At 40.7% G+C, this 26324-nt stretch overlaps 2 protein-coding genes across 3 annotated transcripts; both read left to right on the plus strand.

Moving 5' to 3' along the window:
• The first annotated feature begins 241 nt into the window (after positions 1 to 241).
• Positions 242 to 3774, plus strand: cyp1a (cytochrome P450, family 1, subfamily A). Its single transcript, XM_072380134.1, has 7 exons — positions 242 to 352; positions 641 to 1512; positions 1638 to 1764; positions 1855 to 1944; positions 2129 to 2252; positions 2436 to 2522; positions 2742 to 3774. Exons 2-7 carry the CDS (start codon positions 673 to 675, stop codon positions 3037 to 3039), a joined length of 1566 nt encoding a protein of 521 aa, XP_072236235.1. The 5' UTR covers positions 242 to 352; positions 641 to 672; the 3' UTR covers positions 3040 to 3774.
• Positions 3775 to 3951: 177 nt separating this feature from the next.
• LOC140301588 (enhancer of mRNA-decapping protein 3-like) lies at positions 3952 to 26177 on the plus strand. 2 transcript variants are annotated; one of them, XM_072380136.1, is made up of 8 exons: positions 3962 to 4028; positions 4307 to 4374; positions 4621 to 4792; positions 7543 to 7721; positions 14259 to 14621; positions 21756 to 21909; positions 23766 to 23983; positions 24315 to 26177. In XM_072380136.1, the coding sequence occupies exons 3-8, from the start codon at positions 4629 to 4631 to the stop codon at positions 24644 to 24646; spliced, it is 1410 nt and encodes a 469-aa protein (XP_072236237.1). In that variant the 5' UTR covers positions 3962 to 4028; positions 4307 to 4374; positions 4621 to 4628; the 3' UTR covers positions 24647 to 26177. The 2 variants fall into 2 exon arrangements, with proteins under 2 accessions (XP_072236236.1, XP_072236237.1); XM_072380135.1 differs by lacking the exon at positions 4307 to 4374 and having other exon boundaries at positions 3952 to 4028.
• The last annotated feature ends 147 nt before the right edge of the window (positions 26178 to 26324 follow it).

Here is a 26324-nt window from a genome sequence, read left to right on the forward strand (position 1 = left end):
AAACTATTTTAAATAATAAGTAATAAAGACCAGAGGATCTAAGGCTTTGTGAAGCGCATAAATTGTGTAACGATCAGCCTATTACAGATAACTCGAGCGCGCAAGCTTTTTTCTGTTCCAAACTTCATTCATGGCAGAGAGAGGAGGGGGGGGTGGGGGGGGGGGGGTGATGATGTCACTAACAGCAGCCAATCAAGTTGCGAAGCGCTCTATAAAGTAAGAGTCCGTTCTTTGCTCTAAAGACATCCAGAGAGGTAACTCGGGCGATCTTTCAACTAAACTGACTTCGTCTGCAATTTTGAGAAGCGCCTCTGGGATCACCGCGATCTTCCTCTTTATCCGTTCAACAAAGGTAAGCTGAATATATGCCTGACAGGGCAGACTTATTTCTAAAATAAGAGCTAAATGAAGTTTATTTTGAAATTATATCTATTCAAAAGGTAAATTAGTCATTTGCACGTGCACCTTGCAGTTATAATAACTGCACGAAGCATTTATATCTACCACTTTGCACAGGCTACTAAATGTAGAAAGTGCTCTGCATTATATGAACGCAGAGTCAGACTCATTATGGAGCATAACATGTTGCTCAATACTTTTCTTCTCACTACCTTCCCTCCCCCTCCTGATTCATCTACAGGTTGAGTAGAAGACGGAGAAAAACTTGTCATCATGGCATTGATGATACTACCGTTCATTGGAGCCCTGTCAGTGTTTGAGGGTTTGATAGCCCTGACAACACTCTGTGTGGTCTACCTCACCCTCAAGCATTTCCGCAGTGAGGTTCCTGAAGGGCTTCGTCCTCTCCCCGGCCCAAAACCGTTGCCTGTCATTGGGAATTTGCTTGAGCTTGGCAGCAAGCCTTACCTGAGCCTGACTGACATGGGCAAGCGCTACGGTGACGTCTTCCAGATCCAGATTGGCATGCGCCCTGTGGTCGTTCTCAGTGGCAATGAAACAGTTCGACAGGCTCTCACTAAACAAGGGGACGACTTCTCTGGCAGGCCTGATCTGTACAGCTTCCGCTTTATCAATGATGGCAAGAGTCTGACCTTCAGCACAGACCAAGCTGGCGTTTGGCGGGCCCGCAGAAAGCTGGCCTATAGTGCCCTGCGCTCTTTTGCCAACCTGGAGGGCACTACTTCAGAGTACTCCTGTGTGCTGGAGGAACATATCTGCAAAGAGACTGAGTATTTGATCAAAGAACTCACTAACGTCATGAAGACTGAAGGCAGCTTTGACCTCTTCCGCTACATTGTCGTCTCTGTTGCCAATGTGATCTGTGGTATGTGCTTCGGCCGACGCTATGACCACCATGACCAGGAGCTGGTTGGCTTGGTAAACCTCACAGAGGATTTTGTCCAAGTTACGGGCAGTGGCAACCCAGTGGACTTCATCCCTGCTCTCCAGTACCTGCCCAACAAATCAATGAAGAAGTTTGTTGAGCTCAACACACGCTTCAGCAACTTTGTTCAAAAGATTGTCAGCGAGCACTATGTCACTTTTGACAAGGTACACCACACTCACTGTCAGTTATATGTTGTTTAGTCCAATCTCCTTGAAAAACATGATTTCCCCTTTTTTTTCCTCACTGGGGGCTTAAGACTAACTGAGACACCTAAATAATTTCCTTGCAGGACAACATCCGTGACATCACAGACTCCCTCATTGATCACTGTGAGGACAGGAAACTGGATGAGAACTCAAATGTCCAGATGTCAGATGAGAAGATTGTTGGAATTGTTAATGACCTGTTCGGGGCAGGTAAATTGAATGCTTGTTGAGTAATCTGATTATAAGTGATCTTGATTTAAGGAACACAAGGATCCTCACAGAGATTTTATTCTCTTCTAGGTTTCGACACCATCTCGACTGCTCTGTCATGGTCTGTGATGTATTTGGTTGCTTATCCGGAGATAGAGCAGAGGCTTTTTGAAGAAATTAGTAAGTACAAATATTTCCATAGAAATTATCTCACATATTTCTTTTGTGTAACATGAAAATAAATGTTTAACATGAGACATAAGTCTTGGTGGACAGAGGAATGTAGGAATGCTGCTCTCAGAGTTGACTGTGGCTCTTTAATCTCATCTTGCAACGACATTCACGGTTCACTTTTAATTTTCAGAGAGTAACATAGGCCTGGATCGGACTCCTGTCTTCACTGATAGAAACAACCTACCCCTGTTGGAGGCCTTCATCCTGGAGATCTTTCGCCATTCCTCATTCCTGCCCTTCACAATCCCACACTGGTAAGTCTCTTTTACATGGATGAAAGAACAACATGTTCTTATAATAATGAGCTGTTATTGACATACAAACTATCTCTAAGGAAAACAATGATGGAAGCAGAAAAATTACCATTACAGGCATAAGCATGTATGGGACAGAAACGTGTAAATATTCCATGGGCTGACACTTTGTCCTTCTTTTAGCACCACAAAAGACACATCTTTGAATGGCTACTTCATTCCCAAAGACACCTGTGTCTTCATCAACCAGTGGCAGATAAACCATGATCCGTAAGTTTTTGTTTTTTTAATGGATTATTAAAAAAACATCTCTTAACAATGAAGTTGCACAATTTTACATGCAAACATATTGCTTGGGACCCTTATTGTAGCTGTAAACAGAACCCAGAGCAGTCCACAGCCAATATCTTCCTGAAGAATGAGGAATATTCCCTCTGATTCCATGTGTTGTCAAGCTTGTTTTAATTCTTCACTCTCTGGACCCTGCAGTGAATTGTGGAAAGATCCAAATTCCTTCAACCCAGATCGTTTCCTCAACGCTGATGGCACTGAAGTCAACAAGCTAGAAGGAGAGAAGGTGATGATTTTTGGCTTGGGGAGGCGTCGCTGCATCGGCGAGGTTATTGCACGAAATGAAGTCTTCCTGTTTTTGGCAATCATCATCCAGAAGCTTCAATTCCACAAGTTACCTGGAGAGCCACTGGATATGACCCCAGAGTATGGCCTCACAATGAAGCACAAACGCTGCAACCTGACAGTCACACAGCGAGGAGAGGATGAGCAGTGAAGCTATCAATAATCCAGAATATATGACTCTGAGGGAGAGTTATCTTGACTGTGACACTTTATAATAAGAGTCCATCAGAGAGGCATCTTTCTAAGAATGTAAGGCACATGATGTCATATCTGGTCACTGAGACTAATGGCATGGAGGGAAAGAAATTAAATTTGCTCAATGCAAAATGTCAGAGATGTGTACATAGTATGTGCTTCTCAGTGAAATATAAGGAAATACATGTTTCTCCTGTTGTGTTATCCTGTAATCTTAAAGCTCCTATTCAGAAAAGATATAACATACAATAAGTCTTTGGAACAAATGGTATGTTTAACTGGATGGACATAACAATGAAGGGCATTGCAAGCTGTGTTTTGTCTGTGACACAAGACTCTGAAGTGAAGAGGTATTCCAGTATAATACCACTGACACTTGTAAGCTAAATATTTTAATCATATTATACTGTAGGTGTCAACACTGAAGCTAAATTTGTATCCCAAAATGTGATTTTGTGTGTGTATATCAAGATTTCTCTTTTTTATAGGTTATTTTTTACGATTAAAGCATTTGTATATATTTGAGGTGAGATACTTTTGCATCCAAATGTTTTATCAGGATAGATCAAATTATTCTGAAATATGTTAGAACGCTGGACAGTTTTCCTTTTTCTAATGTATCGATTATTGTACAACCTGTAAAGGTGTGTCAGAGAATCTGTAACAGAAATAAACAGAAAATTGTACCAATCGAAGTGTTGTTTGCTTGAACTGAAATCACCTTACACACAAGCACCAACAGGCACAATGTAATGACTGATGTCTCAACGCAATCACGAGCTCTCACGTTCAAGCAATTTAATCTTAGCGATAGAAAAAAAATCACAACAAACCCACGTGGGAGATACGGGAAGTGACGTAATGTACCAATACGGAAGCTAGCACAAACAGCAACAGCTTCAGCCGTGACTTTTTCTGACACCTCGATACATACGTCTCTAAAAGGTAAATCTATCAATTTTTGATCAAATACCCTTAGCCTGGGTATTTAGAAATAGCAGACACTTATTTTAAGGAGGCAACAGCCCACCTAGAGATGCAGTTAAACACCATAAAGAAGCAATTTTTAATGTTAGCTATCAAACTAGCTTGATAGCTTGATATGTTTCTTTTAATACTGATCACATACGGATGTTGATATTAAGCTTTTACACTTTGAATGTTCAGTAATTACACCAAAAACCCTTTTCTCAAACATTAGTTTTCGTATATTTCTGCAAAAGGTCACCACGTCGTGGCGTGGGGTAGCAAGCCCGCACCCATACCCTCAATTGTGACATAACCTCAGAAGGTGAGGTTGTTCAGACTCTCTTAGTTAAGACTTGCTATTATTAATTTCCCCATTGGACAAGGTTTAAAAACTAATACAAAATCTATCCCAACCTGACAGCAATAAAACTATTGTGGACATTAAAGCAGTTAAGTGTGAAATCCTTCAACCAGCTAACGATATGTATATGCTTTCTGACTGCAGAGTCTTAACACCTTTGGGTCATTAATGTATTATTTATTTTGTGTGTGTGCTTTTGAACTGCAGTGAGCAGAATGAGCACAGACTGGTTGGGCAGCCTTGTCTCCATAAACTGCGGGGTGACACTGGGAGTTTATCAGGGAGCGGTGTCATGTGTTGATCACGCCAGTCAAACCATCTCACTGAGACAACCCTATCGCAATGGAGTCAGGTGTCCTGTTCCCGAGGTCACGTTCAGGTATGAAAAAAGAAGGATGCTACCTCTGCCCCGACACATCCGCTTCTACAGTTTTCTTTAAGCAATGTTTAAGGCTCCACAAAAAGACATATTTGTAGCACATACACATGATACATATATACACTGTGATCCCATTTTTGTAAAAAGTATTTGATCTGGTAAACATTTGATCTGATTTTAAACGGTGCCTACTCATAAAGCATGAGTGAAAGTATAGATGTTATCTAGATATTTTAATGAATAAAAAAACAGATCAGTTGCACAAAAAAGCCAAGTACACCCCTACTTAAACCACCTCTATGTCAATGCCACTGCTGCAGCCCCACCCTCATCATCGCCATTCTCCATGTCTCAACTCGCCACCTGTCTCGAGGACATATAGGCATGGATGGGGTACAACTTCCTCCAACTCAATAGCTCTAAAACCGAAGCCATCCTGGTTGGCACTCCTCACCAAACCAAATCATCCCCAATAACCAGCATCACCTTTTCTGGCTCCAATATACCTCTCTCATCATCAGTCACAAATTTTGGTGTAAACATGGACCTCCAACTCACCTTTAAATCCCATATCAACCATCTCTGCAAGACCTCCTTTTATCACCTCCGAAACATCTCCTAACTCCGTCCCATTCTCTCCCTCTCAGATGATGAAAAGCTCGTTCATGTCTTTATCTCCTCCAGACTGGACTATTGTAATGCACTTCTCATCGGGATCCCTAGTAAGAGCCTGCAGAGGCTCCAACACATCCAAAACTCTGCAGCTAGGATCCTGATGAGAGTGCGCAAACATGAGCACATCACCCCCATCCTCCACTTACTCCACTGACTTCCTGTCTCCACCAGGATTGAGTACAACGTTTCCCTCCTCACACACCAATGCCTTTATGGACATGAAATTGGAATGTTTTGTTCCAGATTTTGCACCTATGACAAATACCTCTTTAGGAAGTGACAGGGAACACCCTGACTAGTTTAGATATCTGACAATTGAGCTCTAATGTATGACATAATCAAATCAAGGACTGTGACTCAGTAAATTCAGCCCAGCCCAACCCCTAAACTTTGTATTTGCAAGTAGGTTTGCAGCTTCTGGTGTCAAGGCTCTGTCTCTTAGAGGCTGCGCAAATTTAGCTGGAATGGAGTTGTTTTTGCACCAAAATTTTTTGGAATTATAAATCTCTAGACAAATCATGTCTTTTAACCACAATGAAAACAAACATGTCAGGTGCACATCTTTTTAGAAGACCCTCAGGGACTGAGCTGTTGAAATTGTTAGCTCAACCCTGACTTTTGTATCATTAAAGAGTACTTGATATCAGTAAATATTTTTACATGATTTTGGAAAGAAATTTTTTTTCTGTGTGTGTTAGTTTGACTTAAACTGGACTGTAAAATACATGTAAATATGTTAGTCTGACTGATTTTTTTTACTAAATTAAGTTTTTCAATACTCCTGGATGTACAAGGTCTGCTGTAGTAAAACTGGCATCCATGCGCTATCCTGGCCCTTGACCCAGAAGTAACAGAAGTTTTCAGTACACAGTAGAAGAAGAAACCAATAGCAACGGAGAATTACCACAAGGGGATAACTTGCTTGCCATTTATTAAAGAATAAATTAACAAATTAAAAGGATAAGGTGTGCAGAACATACAAACTCTATAGAGCTGTAAAGATGTCTAAGTCACCACTCAACATGCTGATTTTTCCATTAGCTACATTCTCTGTCACTTGTTTTGGTTTTTGACGTAATTAGACAGCTGGAAGAAGCTAAATACTAAAAAGGTTAAAGGGGCATATTACAACCTATCGTCGCGAAGTTGGACATACATTAGTCAATAAATTGATTCTCCTCTCTTGCATGTATACTGTGACAATGAGAATTGTCTTATTAATAGGCCCATCTGAGTTATAACTGAATTTTGGCTGAACTACACATGGAAATGTACTTAATGTTGTTGAGTGTTCTGTGCTAAAGTTGAAGCTGAACTGGAAGTGCTTTTTTTTCCCAACAGGATAATGGCTCTTGACACAGTTGGAAATCCATCAATGGATATTTCAAAGAAAGAATGGCAGGGTTATGAAACGGCCAAGTCAAAGCCTGGAACTGTGTCTCACTGAAATGTTAAAGGGAGATTTGAAACAAGCTGGAAATGCAAGGACACCGTAAAACGGGGACGTCCACGTCCAGTCCTCGGGGGCCACTGTCCTGCAGATTTAGATGTTTCCCTGCTCCAACACACCTGATTCAGATCAATGCATCTTTGGCAGGCTGCTGCAGAACTCAACAATCTTTTGAAAAGATCCATTTCATCTGAATCAGGTATGTTTAAGCAGGGAAACATCTAAAACCTGTAGGACAGCGGCCCTCGAGGACCAACTTTGGACATCCCTGCCGTAAAACATCTTGCATCTGATGGAATTTTGCATGGAGGAGTGGTCAGAAATTTCAGCAAGCCGATGTGACCAGTTGACAAGTTTAGTAAAATATATACAAGTGGTTAAATCTCCTAAAGGAGGTCAATGAGATCTTTTGGGACTAAGGGTGTACTTACTTATTTCACACGAGAACATTACACATCCATTTATGTCTTTATGGACAAATGGTTTTACTCAGTTGGTCCTCTTAATCTGTCAGGCTTTTTTTCTTCATATATCAAATGTTTGCACAACTAAATATACCGGTTCTGGTTAATTTGCTTAGTGTAGTTTGATCTGAAAGTGATGTCAGAATTTCTATTTCTTCTAGTGCCATGGATATCATGGAACTGAAATTCCAAGATATTCAGAACACAGTCAAGCGAAGCTCTGAACAGGGATCAGCAACAGAACCCAGCTTCATATCAGCAGGAGCCCACGGTCAGAGTAACAGAGCAACAAACGACAGCGCTCACTCCAGCTCTGCTCCGATCACCATCCTACGCAGAGGTGAGCGTACAGATCTGCTGGTGTTTAAAAGCCCCCAGAGTTCTTTTTTATGAGTAGAGACCGAATGGTCATATTGAAAAGTTTAAAATAGCGTAGAGTTATTTCTCATAAATTTGAAATAGTTCAGTTACATGTTGTTTTGCCAGGCTGTAAAAATGTGATAGTCAGTATAAAAAAAAAACATTACTGAACTCTTTGAGAATTTCTTATTAATGTCAGAATTTTTTTTAAATTATTTTCTTTATGCGGTCCTGCTCATATTAACTGATTGAATGTATTATGAGCAGTTATTGTTTAAGGTAATGACAAAATTACTGTAAACTTCAAATGCCATTCATTTCATGCAGAAAATTCCCCACTGGACCCCTTATAACCAAGAAAACATGTTAAATTTGATCCTTTGTGGTATCAAACAATCTTTTAAAACCAATCAGTTCATTTATGTGAGAATTGCAGATACTAGAAATGCACAAATAAAGCGGCAGGATATAAGCTTTAGTCCTCTCGGCTCCTTGACTTACAACGCTGACTCTGAGTATTTAAAAGCATCCGTAGCTGATAGAATAACTTAAACGCCACTGACTTGTACACACAGAAAAGCATGAGCTAGTCCAGTTAAACGTGACACTTGAACACTACTCAAAAAGAGCTTAACTGTTGTTGTTTTTTTTTTTTACAGTCGCTCATATATGATAAGACAGTTTAACTGATAAAGTTAAAGATTAGAAAGCCCAGTTTATTCTAGACATTTGCTTACTCATCGTTAAGCTATATTCCATAGTTCTCAAACCACAGAAGAAGACTATTGCGGCTGTATTGTTCTGTTGAAGAAGAGGAAATTAATAATGTTCTACGACTGAAGGAAACGGGCACACAATAGTGTCGCAGTAACCCAATGATTTTCATGATGTCAGAAGGTTACTATTGAAGATGATTTTAACAGAAAGCAAAGTGACTCGATTCCAAAGTTTTTTTATTGTAGAGTAGAAGTATAGTCCAGCGTAAAAACCTCATTATGTTACCTAATGTCATATTCGCAGCAGATCAAATCATCTTTGAGTCATTATTATCGTATATCAGATGATTTCACCCTCTGCATGTGTACCAAGTATTAAGGCTCCAGTTTCCCACACTCCAGCCCAACCTAAGGCATGAGCATTTTTTTGTGTCATTTCTCTTGGATGTTGGAATTTCATTGCGTTAACTGGTGTGTGTGGAGAATGTGACACTGAAGGCAGGTTGTTGGAGGTCGTAAACAAGTTTGAATCCAGACTTTATTAAATAAAAAGTAATCTGTCAGACGTTTGCCACTTTGACCAAACACTGAGAACAGACTGTTGAAGATGAAGATGGAGCTTTTCATGTTGTGTCCAGAAAACGTCTAAAAAGAAAGATATCCGCATGTTGTGTTTTTTATGGATTTTTTTCATTGGTAGAAGAGGTATAGATGTCACTAAGCTCAAACCAGGTAATCAAACCCTTCATATGGTGTTTTTCTTTCTTTTTTTGACACAATATTGTTCAAAGCAGCAGTTTTCTACACCTCCTCAAAGATGACATGAACCAGGTTGACATTGTTCTGTTTGTCGTTGTCATCAAATCCCTTAAAAAGACCTAAACCGATAACGCAGCAGAACCATCTTACAATGATTCGTTGGTTCCAACTGAAGGTCCATCTTTAAAAATAGATAAAAAGTGTTCTACCGTTGTTTCCTATGTCCTGTCCAGGGGTGACTGTGCCTCGCTCACTGCTCAACCACATTGAAAACAATTTTAAAGTGATTACAAATGTAATTTCTTTTTTTTTTCTTTTTTTTTTTTTTTTGCAGTCAAGACAGTGTGAGGCTTTGTTTAATTCAGTTTAATTCTGCCATCACGAGTCTAAATAAATGAATGTCAAAATTACAGGAATGCAGTTCAACAAAGTGGCCCTAGCCAAAACATTCTACCATTGTGAAGCTTATGTTATTGTTTATGTTGCAGCTGAGGCTGTGCAGAGGAGGAAACTTTGTATGAAGTGTTCTGTAGTAGCGTGTGATCCCATCATTTGCAATTTTAGCTTTTGCATGTCTTGCTCAGTAGCTTAAAAACATTAGATACGGGTCAGGTTGTTAACACTGATCCCTCTCGCAGATGTTAACTGTAATTTCAGAAGTTATTGTTTTTGGAATACTGAATAATCAAATATGTTAAATTGCAAACACTGTTCTGCTGCTTACATATGTTGGCTATGAGACTGCTCTGCGTTCTCCTGTGTATATGGCGTGTAACTCAACCTTCCTGATTAGATAAGTTAAAAACAGCATTTCCTGCTGTCAATGTTCAGTCAGCAGGAAGTCTGCTTGGACAGCTCTGTGGCCTCTGCTGGGATAAGTTAAAGTGGGTTCACTTTCACATTCAGGGTCGCCAAACAATGGAGAAGTCAGAGGTCATAAAACTGGCTAATGCATGCTGTGTAATATTCTAAAGGATTGTTGTTAGAATGACCTTCTGTGCATGACAAATGAAACTTACACATTTGGAAACTGGTCATTTCTTTTTTTCCTGTTTCATTTAATGATTAAGTCTGTAAGACATATGAGTAAACCCCGGTGTGTCACTTCTGTAGTTCCCTTTTGAGAAACTTGAGCTTGGGACCAAACAATGACCTTCCCCACCCCCAATAAGATTCCCATAGCGTGCTAAACTCTTGTACCAAAGTTCCTCTTTACAATATGTGTGTGACTAAAATCAATAAACATCCCCCCTCCCTCTCTGTGTCTGCTCCTAAAGAGAAGTTTATGTAAAGCCTGGCTTTCGTGCCTCAGTGCCCTCCTGTCCGCTCTCTCCTCATCTCCCTGCCCACACTTACCCCTGGCCAGCACAGGAAACCGACACCCCCTCCCCAACAGGAAGCCATGTTGTCCCAGTGTGCTCGGAAGGCCAAAGTGATATCAATTGTGGAAGCAATGTTTACCTTCTGAGTTTTTATTTTAATCTCTAACTCTCAGGCTGGTGGCCAGGGAGCTAATGCCCAAATTGCATGGGGCCAAAGTGCTGAGTGGCTTGGGCAGGGCAGGTCCTTTCACACGCAATGCCATGCTCCCAAGAAGCCCCCGGCCCCAAAGAAGGGAAAACAGGGTGGGCTATTGCTTATACAAGATCACAGATTCCAGGAATGGTTTCTGAATATCAGCCATTGATCTTTCTGGGAGAGTAGAATGGGAGTTTTAGCAACTGACTGCTTTTGTGGATGATGCAAAAGCCCACCGAAGCACAGGCAAATTCCATCAGACGGGCATAAACTCACATTTTGGATGAGCAACCGCAGACTCTACCCTTATGTAAAGTGTTACCATAACCAGCACGCTACGAGCGTCTGTGGAGTGAAATAATTTCCAGCCTCAAGTTTTACCATAAACCCCCGCTTAGGAAAAAATTGAACTATTCGCAGCAAAATCCAGGATTTTTTGAGCTTACACTTCATTCCATTCATTTGTGCTGGGAGCTTTGATTTCCGACCTCTGCTGTAACCACATTGCAACACACGTTTGTTCCAGTCGCACACATATTGGCTGTAGTTCTGCAGGCAGTAATGACAATGCAGATTGACAGAAGATGTTATTTAGCATGCAAAGACGAAGAAGTGTTGCAGAGACGTGATCAGAATCATAGAGATTACCTAGAGGGAGCAATGGATGATAAGTTGTACAATAAAAATTTATGTCAGAGTTTGCACACTTTAATTATTATCATTTTTTAAAATCATGTATTCCACAGGGCAGTTTCAACATAAGTCTTCTGCAGTCGTACTAAACTGTGGTGGCAACTTAATGCCTGTTTGAAGTGAAATCAGTGAAGCTCACAGTCTTGTCTACTGTGCTTGTTATTCATTAGCCTGTTTGACTTGGAGCTCTGCCCAGTTCATACAGATTTTTGATTCATAGCATGACAAAACACTTCCTTGTAAATATAGACATCTCTGGCCTGCGGTTGGTAGCTTAGCTCTAATGACGTTCACACAGGTGAACACATTAACCCAACACATTATCAAGTTGGAGCAGTTTTACTAATGCTTTGCTCACTAATTGTAATTGCTGTTAATTGGTGGATCACATCCACACCTCAAGAGTTTGCATGTCTGTATTTAAGAGAAATAAAGGTTAGCACTAATATTAATATTTTGCCCGAATGAATCCTTCTTGTTACTGTTGTGCTGGTTGTAAGCGTGCATTTTTCTATTAGGCAGGTCTGAAATGAGTTCAGTGTTTGTTACCTGCTTTGTATCTACACTTGAGTCTCCCAGTTTCTTGCGTGAGAGACGCCGGAGCACCTTAGCTGTCACACTGACAGTAGCGTGCGACTGTGCCTGTCTGTCTCCTGGTTAGCGTGAGAGCTCTGGATGGTTGGAGTTGAAGGCCAGGTTTTTCCAGTTTTTCTTTCTTTTCTTTTCTTTTTTTTTTGTTCTAGGTTCATTTTGTTTTTTTGTTTGTGCTTACATGTATGTAAACTTTATTGTGTGCCGCTCAGTCGGCTTTTGCATGTTTTGTGTGTGTCAGCTGTGTTTTGTTTTCAGCAGGTCATCGTCTCTCACTGTGAGAGTATAAAGCGCTTTCAGTCAGAGTCGCACAAGTGGAGAGGAGTTTCATCTGGGCAGTGTTTGACACTGCTGACTGTATGAACTTATTTAGTATGAATTATACTGTTAGTTCATTCTTTCATCTAAGCCTTAATTCATTTATTCATACAGGGAGGCTGGAGCTACCACCATTTACAACAACCACCATTACTGTGTCATTTTTGTAGTTCGTAGAGTCTTTCAGAGGGGATTAGCATGTGAACACTGCTGACAGATTAACTGGAAATGTACATTCAGGGTTGATTTATATATAAAGCGAAAATTATGCCTCTGGCTGCTCTGAGCAGAGCTTGTTGCTCATGTTAATGAAAAGGTTCAGTCTGGAGCAGCCATGCGAACAGTTGTGTTAATAATTTATTCATTAACCACCTGACTGCTCTCTATAGAAAAGCTGATTTACAATTTTCAAATTTTAACAGGGATGTTTTCTTGTGAGTGAACTTTGAACAGAAATTCAATTTTGCTGGGAACCTGTCACACAGCATGGGGCATAAGACAAGAAGAACAATTTGTTTTTGTGTCAGTCTGGCCCAAAATGCTCAAAATCAAGAGTCTCAAAACTGGACAGAAGCACCCAGATAATAATGTTGGGGTTCGAATCACTCCTTCATGTAAACGCTCAACCGGACACAAGCTGTCCAAGGTGCATCTTACATGCTTTTCAAAGTTTTTGCATCTTTATGTAAAACAGTGGAGCGAAACTGTACCAATAAAGCTGTTCTCATTCGCTTAATCTTCTGCTTCTTTTGTCAGGCGGCTAAATGCATCAGAAAGTGAGACTGAACATCAGCCCGTTTTTTTTTTTAGTTTTTTTTTAGTTTTTGTGGTTTGTAACTTGATTTGGCCTGTGCATGTATATCTGGAAAATAACAGAGGTCCAGTAAACTGGCCAAGTTGAGCTGTAAATGTAGTTCACCTCAGCTGTGTATGCAAACATGCTGACTCAACCCCGCAATGAACTGCAATAGTGTTCTTCTCTGCTATTGTAGTGAATTGTTTGGTTTATTATTTTGTGATATATCATTATGTGCCAGCATCATGTGTGAGAATATAATATGTGATATTTTAGAATATCTTCCCATATTTTAAGCATTAAGGGACTCTGTGTTGCCACAGTTTGGCCTTAACAGCCAGTCTATCTTTTTCGTTGTTGCAAGAGTGTGAATTCAACGGCAGTGATGGTGTTTTGTGTACTGGGTTGGTGACACTGGGCAGTTCTGGTTGAGTGGGTGCTGCGTGCATACAGGCTGGAAGTCCTCAGAGGCCCGGGTTTGAGTCGTGGTCAGTGAACTTTGTCTCGTCTTAATCCTCTCTCACTCTGTCCACTTTCCTGCAATTTCTGCACTGTAGTTAAAGGCCAGTACAGTAGAACTCTCAAACTCTTAAAAAGACAAGTGTCTGCTACTGCAGCAGCAGCTGCCGGTGTAAATATGATACCAACTGTATCAAATATAATGGAGTAAAATAAGAGATTTTTCAACTCGGACAACAGTGGAAATTTTCCAATCTGGAAAAATTGACTCCAAAGAGTAACACACTAAATATAATTTGACGCTCTCTTCTGAAAAAGTACTGTTTAGTGACTAGATCCACTTATTTCTTTCACTGAATGAATGAACTAATAATTAATTTGAACCTTTTTGAATATTTTGATGTGATCTGTACATGTAATATGATCCTCAAAGGACTGTGGATGATGTCCACGTATCATGAATATATCATTGATATTTATTTATTTATTTATTTTGAAGAATTTGATACTTGTTTGTAATTATAATTTCATTCTTTAACTTTTTACAAATGATAGATGAGATTATGAACATAATTTTTCCTGTAGGCTCCATGAGTAGGTCGCTAAGAGTCAGTCTTTTGCACAGATCCCTGTTTAATGTGACATCATCAGACTCTGTCTTCTCCAGTTCCTGCAGGTTCATCTAACAGCAGAGGGGCGGCGCACGCCACTCAAAGGAGGAACGGTCTGAGGAGCGCAGGTGCTCGAGGGCAAGTGAGGTCAAAGGATGACGAGTGCTTCGGCGACGGGACCGACGAGGACCTGGACACTGACTTTGACTTTGAGGGAAACTTGGCTCTGTTTGACAAGGCTGCTGTTTTCTCCCAGATTGATGGCACCAGTGGCCACAGCAACAAGGTGCAGCATCAGAGCGCGCAGGCTGAGCAGAGGCCCCAGTCCTATCGTCATGATCAGAATATTCTGGAGGGGAAGCCTATTATATACAGACAGATAACGGTGCCTCTGCATGGGGGTAAAGAGTACTGTACTGGTAAGAAGATGATGCTCATAAATCTGCACACATGTAGCAGCTCGGGTGATTAGCATACACTTTGCATCTGCAGATTCTTTTAATATAGTGTTGGCAGTGAATGTTGAAACAAAGTAACTTTTCTTTTTTTAAAAATTTTTTAGCTAACTCGGTTGTGGAATTGCATTAATTTTTAAAGTGGATGGCAACAAAATTGGATCAGTGGTACAACAGGAGCTGCTACTATGGTGGGATTATTCCATCTTGCAAATTGAAGTCAATGGTACTAGCCAGAAAAAACACACAAACAGACTTTTTTTGTTTTTTTGATGAAATATTGAAATATTCCCACCACCCAGACCCTTATGGGTCCCCTGGTTATCTCCTCTCTCACACCTAATATACCTCAGCATAATCATCCTGAATTAATTTCATGTGAAAAACTGTTTGTGTGAGACCATAAGTCCACATTTTGGACATTTCATCAGTGAGCACGTTGGCTTTGTGAACAAAGTTTGTTTTGGACAGACGCATTTCTTTCCACTGGACAAAGCTGAAACAACTTTGGCCAGGAGTCTTGTTATGTAATATCACTGTTTGGACAAGCACAGTTGGGAAGCACGGCTCCAGCTCTAACTAAATGGGAAATATCCAAAAGTTTTTTTTTTTTTTCTTTCCCCAAGTTGATACCGAGCGCTATATAAGCTCTCATTGCTTGAAAGAATGTGCTGCTGTGTCTCTTTCTGTTCAGCACAACAGGGAAAACAGCATGCACTTTGAGAAGAGGCCCACGGTGGACGTAGTGCTTATTTCTCCCTTTGGCATTACAGAGCCCTGGTTACTGTTTATCATGGGTGAGACTTCTGACCTCCTCTGGTGAAAGCAACAGAGTCCTTGCTCATACAAGGATTGTTACATAACTGGTTAATACAGACTCGGCGAAAGTGACATTGTGCAGAAACGCAGACTTTAGAGTCCAAGGTGTGAGAGCGCTGACTCTGGGGGCACCCGGGGGGGTGAACGGTGTGTGGTAATGGAGGGAGGGCTGACGCCTGTGTTACATCAGATCCAGCAGGATCAAACTCCATCTTTTAGCGGTCAAAAGATGAAGTTGAGGATAGTTTATTCTACTTAGTTTATTCTGCTAAATGGAATAAGTAAATCAAAACACTTGATACCCACAAAGCACCAAAGGCTGGAAAAGATACTAAAGCGTGTTCATTCAGCAGTGTCAGCAGTTTGTGATAGTGAGAAATGACAGTTGACAGAAACTATGGGGATCAAACTGAGGTCTGTAAAGACCTGAAGACTTTCTTAGAGAACTGTTTGCTAGAAAGGTCAAATCAAAGCTTCACAACTGTTTGGCTGCAAAAGACCTCCACAAATATTTGACAGAAGGATTGCACTATTCTCTGCTTCTGGCTCTCAGAAGAATACCTTTCCTGCATCCTCTCTGCAAAGCTCAGCATCAACAGTTTGTGAATGGCTGTCTGAACAAGACGGATGCATTTTGTAAATTTGTCCTGTGGACAATTCTTCAGTTGTGGCATGTCCTGTAGGTATCGATCGATGCTTGAGTTGTGCTTGGTTATGTTCCTGCCAGTGACACGGTGAAATTCTAATGTTGAGTACCAGTACCCAGAACCCAGTACGTGGGTTTTATTTATTTTCTTTTAAAGATCAACTAACCCAGAATTGTTTGTGTTAAGCAGTTTTTGCTGATGGCTTTCGCTGCTGGCAGGAAAGAACTCCCGTACTGTTCATTGTTGATTGTCCAACACTCAGCTTCAGGGTCTAGATCAGTCCCGAGCACAGAACCGGCCTTCTTTATCAGTTTGTTCAGTCTCTTTGAGTCTCTTGTGCTGATGCTGCTGCCCCAACAGATGGCTGCAAAGCAGATTGCACTCTCCACCACAGACATTGAAGGACCCTAGCTTCCTTAAGCAGTGCCGTCTGCTCTGCCCCATCTTATAGAAACCCCTGTTCCATTTCCAGTCTAGTCTGTCTGTCCAGATGAAGGCCCGGGGATCCGCAGTCCTTCACCATTTCCACCTCTTCTCCCAGGAAAGAGATCTCTTTTGTTTTGTGTTTTTTTGTTCAAGATGAGGCAATTGTTTCCACACCTCACATCACTGATACACCCAACAACTGCAGAGTCATCGAGTATTTCTGCAGATGACAGTTGACAAATGATTTTGAGTTATACTGAGTGTCTGAGATGTTCAGAGTGGAAAAAAAAGGGAGATCAAGAATATTTGCTGACTGCCTTCTCAGACACACAACCTCTCAATCTTGAAAACTGTGAACTGTTTGTGAGTTAGTCAATAATCAAGGTGGTTGTGGAGGCATCCACCTGTATTTTCTGGAGCTACTCACATAATGGTGCAGGCTGAATCGTGTTAAAAGCACTGGGCTCTTTGTTGAAGCGCAGTTGAAGGAATAGATTTAGATAAATAGTAAGGAGTGAAAAACGAACGGCCCCAACAAGACGGCACTAAAAAACAAATTTGAATCCACCCTAGAGAATATACTCAAGTCTTGCATATTAATTGTTTTGCAATTATGTTTACAGTTCCCATCAAATCATCATTGAGACTGTATGGTTTTAGACCTCAGTTGAGTGGTGCAAAAATCTCAGAGAATTAGAGGCCAAGAACTGAAAGAATCTCAGCAGGCAATAAATAGTATTTATGGTACGAGTTGCCAAAAGTAGGCTTGCAACATTTCATGGTGCCAATTTTATTTATTTTTTTACTTTTAATAGATGGAACTAAGAGAGTATATACTTTTTTCCTTTTAGAAATGAGCTCATGTCTTACTTACATGTCATAGCTGTGCACAGTAGCCGATATTTTGACATGTAATATTTCTCTGATTTTTCTTCCATATTATGCTTTTGTGGTGACATAGCAGAGCTCAGAGGAAGCACCTGTCTACCATTCAGCAGAGAGCTGCCAAACGGTGCCTCTTTTCTTGCCGTGTAGACAGATCTGCTTCCCAGGGCTGTCATCATAATCCCCATCCTCTGCACTCTGTAATTAGTATGCCGCCGTACGGCCTTACATAAACAGCACCTCTGAAGCAGGAACAAACCGCAGTGCTCCTGACCTGGAATCTTTGCCAGTAAACATATAAATCAACAATGGGAGAATACAGAAAGAAAAACAGCACCCAGCTGTAGATTCGGTTGAAGTAAATCGTTGACATGGGGATTTGACAAGCCTATTTCTATAGGCCATTGTTTATTGTAAGAGTATGTGTGAGTTTAGTGCTGCTGTGATCTTGTTTAATTGTGGTGAAACTACTACTACAGCACACATTGCAAACAAGCCAAACATCCTTCATTTCCATTACTTTATTTGATTAGTTTTTTTCCACTAATAAGTCATCTGACCCAACAATGGAATAGTTGTGAACCATTATATTTGTTAAGGACCGGGATGACTCTGTTAACAAATCCATGTTTTAACCTAAAAAAGTTCTTTTGTTTTTTTTAAAGATGTGCAAAGTCATAAAAGCATTGAGAGGAAAAATTAACTGTAATTTATGTTTACGGTATTTTGACGTTCTACGGCTTAGATTCATGCCAGTTTTTTTTTCTTTTTCTTTAAAAGCTTGGTGCATAACCTGGTGCTCCGGTAATAACCAGATGGAGCCAAAGATGTTAACTACAATGGTAAAAGCTGATCTCACATCGCTGCGGTTTACTTTCTGCACCTCAGCTTACTGGTTCCCCAAAGAGTAACCTGAAGTCTCACGTGTGTCTCATATTCAGTTAGTATCTGTAGCTTTTAGTCCTGCTGACTGTCATGCTTGAAGGACAACTTCTAGCTCAGTTTACTTTAGCACTGCTGCATACTCATAGACACCCGGTTGAGCTAGTTAACTCGAAAGTGGGTGTGTGCCGAAATCACTGAATGTGTGTGAAGGCGGGGGAGATGGCGTGTGTGTGGAGTGGGGGTAGTTTTGGCAGCAGCAGCCTCAGAAGCGCTCCAGGTGGGGTGCTTGAGAAGCAGCTAGTGCATACTCCCACTTCCTCTGAGCTTGGCACTCAAGGCAGCGCTTTGCATGACAACAAGCAGTTGACTTTCAAGTGCTTATCGCTCACAGGAGGATCGGCATGTTTCACATTTCTTTTGCCCACTGAAACACATTAGCAGTCTTTGTGTGGTATCAATAATAGTGGGAGGGGAGTAAAGATAAGCATGAATTTTTGTCTGGCCAGTCTCTGTGTTTATATGTCATTATCTTGCGTAAGTGTGTGTGTTTGTTGCAAGGTAGAATGTGTGATTCTGATCATGTTGCATGGCTGGGTCAGGTGTTGGCACAATAAGTGTCATAAGTGTCTTCTAGAATGAAGTATGAGTTTGTGCAAACCAGTGAGGCCAAAAATTCCCAGCTACCAGGCCAGAGATCTGTAGGAGTCCATTAGAGACTTAACTGCCTCCCAGCAGCTTTATTTATCAAAGGGACTCTGAGCCGTGCTGTTCCCCCAGCTTGACTTTCATTACCCTTTTAATGAGCCACAGGCAATAGACAGCTACAGATTAGCACAGGCTCTTTTAAAGGTTTCCACACACTCCAGTTTGCACAGTGATAAAAGGCTGCAGTCTCGTTATGTAATGTAGTGATTCAGAATGTACACAAAGGAGAACAATTCTGACAAAGTTGGGTGACATTCATCTCAGACGCATAATAACAAAGGGATTTAAGCATTTAACTCAAAATAAATGTGACTGCTGTGGAAACTAAATTGTTCTTTTTACCTGACCAGTCTACTTGCAGTCACTTGCTATCCAACCGGCTAAAAACATCCTCATACAAAATCTTTACATTTGCAGTTTTAAAAACTCGTCCATCACCCTTATGTGGTATTGATGGATTATAGATATCCGACTTTATGTCCGTGCAACACGGTTATTACATGCAAGAGTTATTTTCTTTGGAGCCTGACTGATAAGTGATCTGTCAGCCAGTATTTGCTCATCTTAAATAATGGTATGTGCATGTTGTAGTTGGTGAAATATCAAAGATGTGAAAGCTGATGAAAACAGTGATGCTTTCACATAGTTTGCCTACCTGAGAGCTGTTTTCAAAACCTGTTTGGATGTGTGACATGTTCAGACCTTATTTGAGGGATCATAGTCTTAAATCTGTGAGAATGTTCACTCTCATATCTCACGGATATGGCTCTAGTTCTCTGAAATCTTATAGAGACTATTAACATTTGTTTATCAAGCTTTAAATGATCCTTTTACCTTCTTACACAAACACACGCTTGAGTCAGTTCAGCAGTAAATACCTCAGCGAGTCATTCCTCTGCTGGTAATGGATCATGTATCCTCAACACAGATAACTGGCATTTACTTAATGCATAATGATTTTTACCATGAACATTCTTTTCAGTCGATTCATTTCCCTTCTGTGCAAAAGTTGCAGAACCTGAGAAATGAATCTGGCCCTTCAGTTGATACAAAATATTATTTCTCTAAGCTATTTTGAACAGCACAAACTCAATTTTTTCCTTTATATACTGTTTTCTTTTATGTTTGAAATAATTTCAATAAATCACTGCAACCATTTCCCCTTTCCTGGCAACTTAGAAAGAAATGCAGGGTGGTTCAGGACTTGGCTCAGTAGTGTGCCTTTTGTCTTCAGCCAGTGGCAGGGATTCAAAGCATTAGTGTGATGGTTTCTATCTGGTTTGTTTCTGTGTTACTGTCAGAACGGTACAAGAAGGGGTAGTTTACTCAGTTTTTTACATGAGCTATGTATGTAAGTCAAAACATATCCTGTACACATACATAAATTACTTCATATGGAAGACAACTGAAATGAAAGAAGTTGTCTACGACGGTTTATTATTTAAGGTTTTCTGATGTCTGTTTTAGTTAGAGAACCACAGTTAAGAAACTGGATGGATCTTTCACCACAGGCCGTTGGGATACAGGTGCAGGTGTTCATGTGTGCGTGATGTTTGTCCGCTCTTTTTTCTTTTTCTGTCACGCCAACCTGCTGTATGTTTTGACTAAGGCAGCCACCAATGTGGGGGGTCCAGCCCAGTGCAGCCCTGCCCCACAGCAAAGGGCTGGGAACTGGTCAGAGTGATGGTGCGTGTGAACTCAGGGCCCACGGGGAATAGGCGTCTCACTTGGAGTACCTCATGCTTTCCATGTTTTGTAAAGGGTGCCTGTCTTGCCTTTGTTGCCTCAGACAGCAGTCACAAATAGTAGAGGAAATGGAGAATCTTCCGTGTTGGGAACAAGATCAGGTCAGGAGGAGGAGGGGCTTTTTTCCCCAAGGAACAGGTTTACTCGCATAAGGATCTTTGTGGGAAATCACTCCCAGCCACCAGGCAAATTGTAGTAAAATTGAGTTTGTGCCTTAAGGTGAAAAGTAAAAACTTTTGTTCACATATGTGGCTTGTAGATCTAGAATCATGATTTGCAATTCAGTGGCTTGTGAATTTAAATATACAACTCATCAGTTGGTGAGAGGGAACCATCAATCCCTGAGATCATGGGAGTGAGTTTATATTTAGACCAATATTTGTCCATGTCTTAGTGGTTGGTGTCCTTTGCGACTTCTTTTCTTTTCCTCTGGTGAATATTAATTTCAGAATCACATAAAACATATGAGGATGTATTACAATTCAGTTGTCATTTGATAATGGTATACTTTGTGTGCGTATATGTTTCTGAACTTTGGTTGATCATTCCCATGAATGCTGGAATTTAGTTGTGTAAATGTGTATGAATCCGTTCTTCTCTGAGGTTTTGAAATATAGTATTTCTGCATGTATAAACTGTACCTGAGAGCCATTTATTTGATCAAAATGTGAGCGTGTCACATGGGAAAGCCACCAGTTGAATGTATTTAAGGTCCAATAGCCTGATGTTAGCGTGGCGCTAGACATGACATGACATCATCAGCTGTGGAAGAATGTTAATGACAGAATTTTATTGACTGTTGAGAAATCCTGTTTTGTTTCTTATTTTTTACATTTGTCTTTCCTAATTTGGGACACCTCATCTGAGCTGATAGTTTTCACAGAAGGATAATGTATTTATTTGCCTATAGACCTCCATTTTCTGCTACATCTGAAGTAAGAAAGTATAGAACAACGTGGTATCACATCTTGTCTTGCCTCTGCAGATTCAGGCCTGGTGGTTCCCTGCATACCATTTAAGCTTCACAAGCGCCTGCTGGAGGCTGCAGAGCACTGGGGCTTGTCTGTTAAGCGCAGGCTGGAGACGATTGGTGTTTGTTCCAGTCAGATGGCTCTCTCATTGCTTGGTGGACCAAACAGGTAAGAAATACAGATCTGGACTTCAGCTTGAACAAGTTACCAAACTCATAGCTGGTTAGCGCACATAGATATGGAGTTTTCATGATATGGATATGGAGAAATCATCCAAGACTTGTATTGAGCTCTTTATGGGAAAGTTTCTATGGCAATCCTCATGTTTCTACATGTTTCAGATGGTTACCTTTGACCCCCCCCCCCCCCCCCCCCCCCCCCCCCCCCCCCCCCCCCCCTCCCCTCCACCTCTCTCTCAGGGTTTATTTTCTGAGCAGTCCCAAGAACATCCTATCTGTCTAAACCACCTTGGTATTTCTTGCCTGTACCTTTATTAGCAATGAAGTCTCATTGAAGGTAGCAGAGCAACAGCACTGAGGCTTCTATAACGAACATGTTAATTGTCACTGATCGTTTCATCAGTTAAGCCCTGTGTGATACTCGCATGTCTTAATCTTACACTGGAACTACTCTGAGCTCAAATCAAGTTTTAAAAGTAGTTTTGTGGTGTGCTGCCATTTCTCAGACTGCCTTTGGACACTCAATTTGATCTTTTATCGAATGATGTTAAAATGGGATGAAGCAAACCTTTTATAAAGCTTCAAAATAGTTCCTTGATTGTATGAGCAGTAATTCATATCAAATAGGATGTTTGAAAACTGTGACATTGTGTTACTAATTGGAATGACCACTTATAACTGATCCAGTCATGTACTTTCATAGTACATTTTAAAAAATGTGATCGTTGGTGTTATTGAGATTATTGCCCTAGCTTAAACGCCTTATCCAAGTGCCACCATTAACAGAGGTCCCATGATCATAAGGGTGTTTCTGGTGAGCTTCAGCTTTTATGGAAAAGTCACATGTTATTCTAAGTTCAGAGAAAAAAAGAAAAACATTTTGTAGAAGCTTTTTTTTCTTTTCCTCTATTTTGGCCTTTAAAAAAACTGATCCGTGTTTTATTTCAACGGGGGTCATCACCGTCTGTAGGGACTTTTTATTCAGGAAACTGAAATCAACACGTTGGCAACAGAAAAGATTTTTTTAATTGCAAATGAAAAAAAAAAAAAACTGTAAACCTGCCACCACGCCATGGACTTGCTAACAACCAGAGATGCTTTACGTCTTTACTGGGGCTTTGTCAATGTTTGCTGGTTGAGAAATGTTTAATGTTCTCTGAAAAGGTTTTTACTGGGTAAAGCAGTTATCTTTTAACCCTCTTTGTCTCTTATTATTGTTACGTGGACAGAACTGTGCAGACGTTTTAGACACTAAAAAGGAAGTGAAGAAGCTTTAAGAAATTATACTAGTTTTTGTTATCATGTGACATCATGCGGTAAAAGGAGTGCACTTAAGAAAAATATTAAAGCAAATAGATTCCCTTACCTTTTTATAGAGAGTTGTTCTAAGCATCTTAGAGGATTTTTTTTCAGTCTCTATATTTCCAGTGTGTCTGTGTGTGTGTGTGTGTGTGTGTGCGCGTGTGTGTGTGTGTGTGTGTGTGCGTGTGTGTGTGAGAGAGAGAGTCTAACTGGATATTTTGTCTTGTTGTCATGCTGCTGCAGAATGAATTCAGTACTAATCAAATACCTCTCCAGCAGAATTTTTTAATGGATAACATTATAAACCACTGTTTTCACAAAGTGATTGGAAAACAGCATAACTTGATGGTGTGTAAGGCTTCAGATAGTTCTTAGATCTGCACTGACTGACTGAGTCGGAGGTCAGATTTGGAAATTAGCACACTAACATCATCTACTCATGACGTAGTGGTTTTAATACAGTTTGTGTCATTACAGAAACTCATACGTAGTACTTACTTTTTATCGTAACATGTCTCTTTATTTTCTTTTCACTTTCCCAAGGCTCAACCCAAAAAACATCCACCAGAAGCCCATAGTCGTCCTTCTTTGTGGGCCCCACAGTCAAGGGGCCCAAGGTGTCAGCTGTGGTAGACACCTGGCCAACCATGAAGTGGAAGTTATCCTGTTCTTGCCTAGCTTTGTCAAGATGGACGAGTCCGTCACGCGCGAGGTCAGCCTCTACAGCAGGACGAGTGGCGTCCAGGTGGCCAGCGTCAGTGGTAAAACTCACCACAATATGATTCCGATTTATTTTCTGCGCAGGGTTTAGTTATGTTCATGTAAAGGTTCAGGCCTTCGTGTGAAGGGACTCAGACATTCATAAAATGTTGGGACAGACCACCACAGGCAAACGTTGCCCTCTAGTGGAGTTTCACCACTTCAAACATCCTGACTCATTCTGCATTGGAAAGCTCACAGTTTGTGGTTTCATCTCTGAAAAAAATGCTTAGATGACAAAAGTTTAGAGGAGATCCACCAGTCTTGGTCAAGATGAGAGAAACTGTTTTTTTTTTCATTATCAAGTAATGTTTTTGTCTTCTCGTGTCCCAGAACTGCCTGCAAGTCCAGTCGACCTGGTCATCAACTGCCTTGGCAGCCATGAAAACCCACAGCTGAGGGAGCAGTCCTGGTACCAGTCAGCTGCTGACTGGGCCAACAGGAACCGGGCTCCAGTCCTAAGTATTGATCCTCCAGTCAGCGAGCGGACAGTGGAGGCAAAGTGGACCCTGTCGTTAGGACTTCCGCTACCTTTAGCAGGGAATGAGAGCAAACTCTACCTGTGTGACATTGGCATTCCCAAACTGGTTTACCAAGAAGTTGGCATCAGCTACCACTCACCCTTCGGATGTAAATTTGTCATCCCGCTGCACCCGGTACAGTGATCAGGAAGGGGTGGTCTGTTTTTCCAGCAAGTCCAGAGCATTGTGGAGGAGCAACTCTATGGCCAAAACAAGACTTTGAAAAAAGATTCTGTAAAGGTTTTTGACATGTTTGGGAATATCTTATGAAAGACTAACCTTTGCCTGAGCTCTAGGTTTGTCCTCTCAGCAGATGCCACTTGTTGCGTGCGGCACTTCTTATTTTTGATGAGGAGCGGTTTTCCTGCTCTTTGCTGTGTTTTGATTAAGGCTCCGTGCTGATGCGAATGTTTACAAAATGCTGAGTCTGTCTTTGACTTCTGACTCCTGCGGTCAGTCAAAGCAACATGAACACAGTTCCTGTTTCCTCTCTTTAGATTCGAGGTGGAGACTGGTCCTGACCATGTCACCTTGAGCACAGCTCAACCTGAAACTGTCTGCCAATATTTAACTGCCATCCGTCTTCATCAGTTGATGTTGATGTCTGTCCTTACTGTCATTTCAATTTGTTCCCCTCAAATAGGTGATTTTTGTCAGTTACTGTAATAGTTGTAGAATTAGTGAAATGGGTAATATTAATAGGAGTATGTATTTGTATTGATATTTTGAATGCATCTCAGAAATGATGCATAAAAAGCTTCACATTTGTATTTACATTACCCTGATGGTCTCAGCCACTGGATGTGAAAAGAGAAGGCAGGTCCATCTTTAAGGATCATGGAGTAGAAAATCTTCAGTATGAAACATTTTACAATTGTAACACTACCAGTGAAATAAGCAATTCTTGATCAGCGTCGTCATTTTGTATTGAAGTTTTTGAAAAGCAGACTGTCCACTTTGCCACACTGCAGAAAAGAGCTGCATCTTTACATTGGAAGCTATTTTGAGAATTATGCAAGAGCTTTTCAGAAGCTCGAAAGACTTTTTGTCATCTGTGTTTAACATGTTAAACCTCAACTGACTTACATTTGCTATATATTGAATCCATTTTTGTACTTCATCAAAGGCCTCTGGACACTTCATTTTTACAGTCATACTGCTAATTATGACAAAGGAGTGACCTTTGTTTTATTTTTACAAATATGGTTCTAGCTGTTCTGCGAAGAAGTAATCAAGGTGTTTAAAAAGTCATTGTTATAACGACAGCCACTCAGAAATCGTAGCTCTTGAGACCTCGGCCAAACGAGACATTTCCTCCAGATGTCTGGTAGAACGAGGCAGAATAGATTAAACTTAATCTGTTGGTGCTTCTGCAATGTTCAAACTAATGGATCTAAATAGTAAAGTAAATTAAATGTGTTGAAATGTGTTGTAAGCCTCCACTCAGGATAAAACAATGGCTGCAGTTTATTTTCCTGTACATTCTCAAAACTACCTTTCTTTGGCTCTTGAACTGTAGCGAAGACTTAAGTGACTCTAGAATATGATCATAGTTGTGATCCAGTCATGCTGCTGTTAAGAAAGATGTGCACCGTTTTACAACAAATGTGGACTTGACACCATCTGGTGTGAGGGTAAATGAAAAAGAAATTGCAATAAAAATAAGTTGAATTTATTACCAGCCCTCTTGATTATTTCTAACAAAGCAGCTAATGCGTGTTTTAGATTGGTTCTTAAAACATGTTTTTTAATGTATCTTTAGGTATGCGGCCATGAAAATGGAACTAAATCCATGGGAATCACTGGCTGCCTTGACGTATTT

This window comes from Leuresthes tenuis, unplaced genomic scaffold (genome assembly GCF_036924035.1).
Source record: "Leuresthes tenuis unplaced genomic scaffold, fLeuTen1.0.hap1 SCAF_2, whole genome shotgun sequence".
NCBI classification, from domain to species: Eukaryota; Metazoa; Chordata; class Actinopteri; order Atheriniformes; family Atherinopsidae; genus Leuresthes; species Leuresthes tenuis.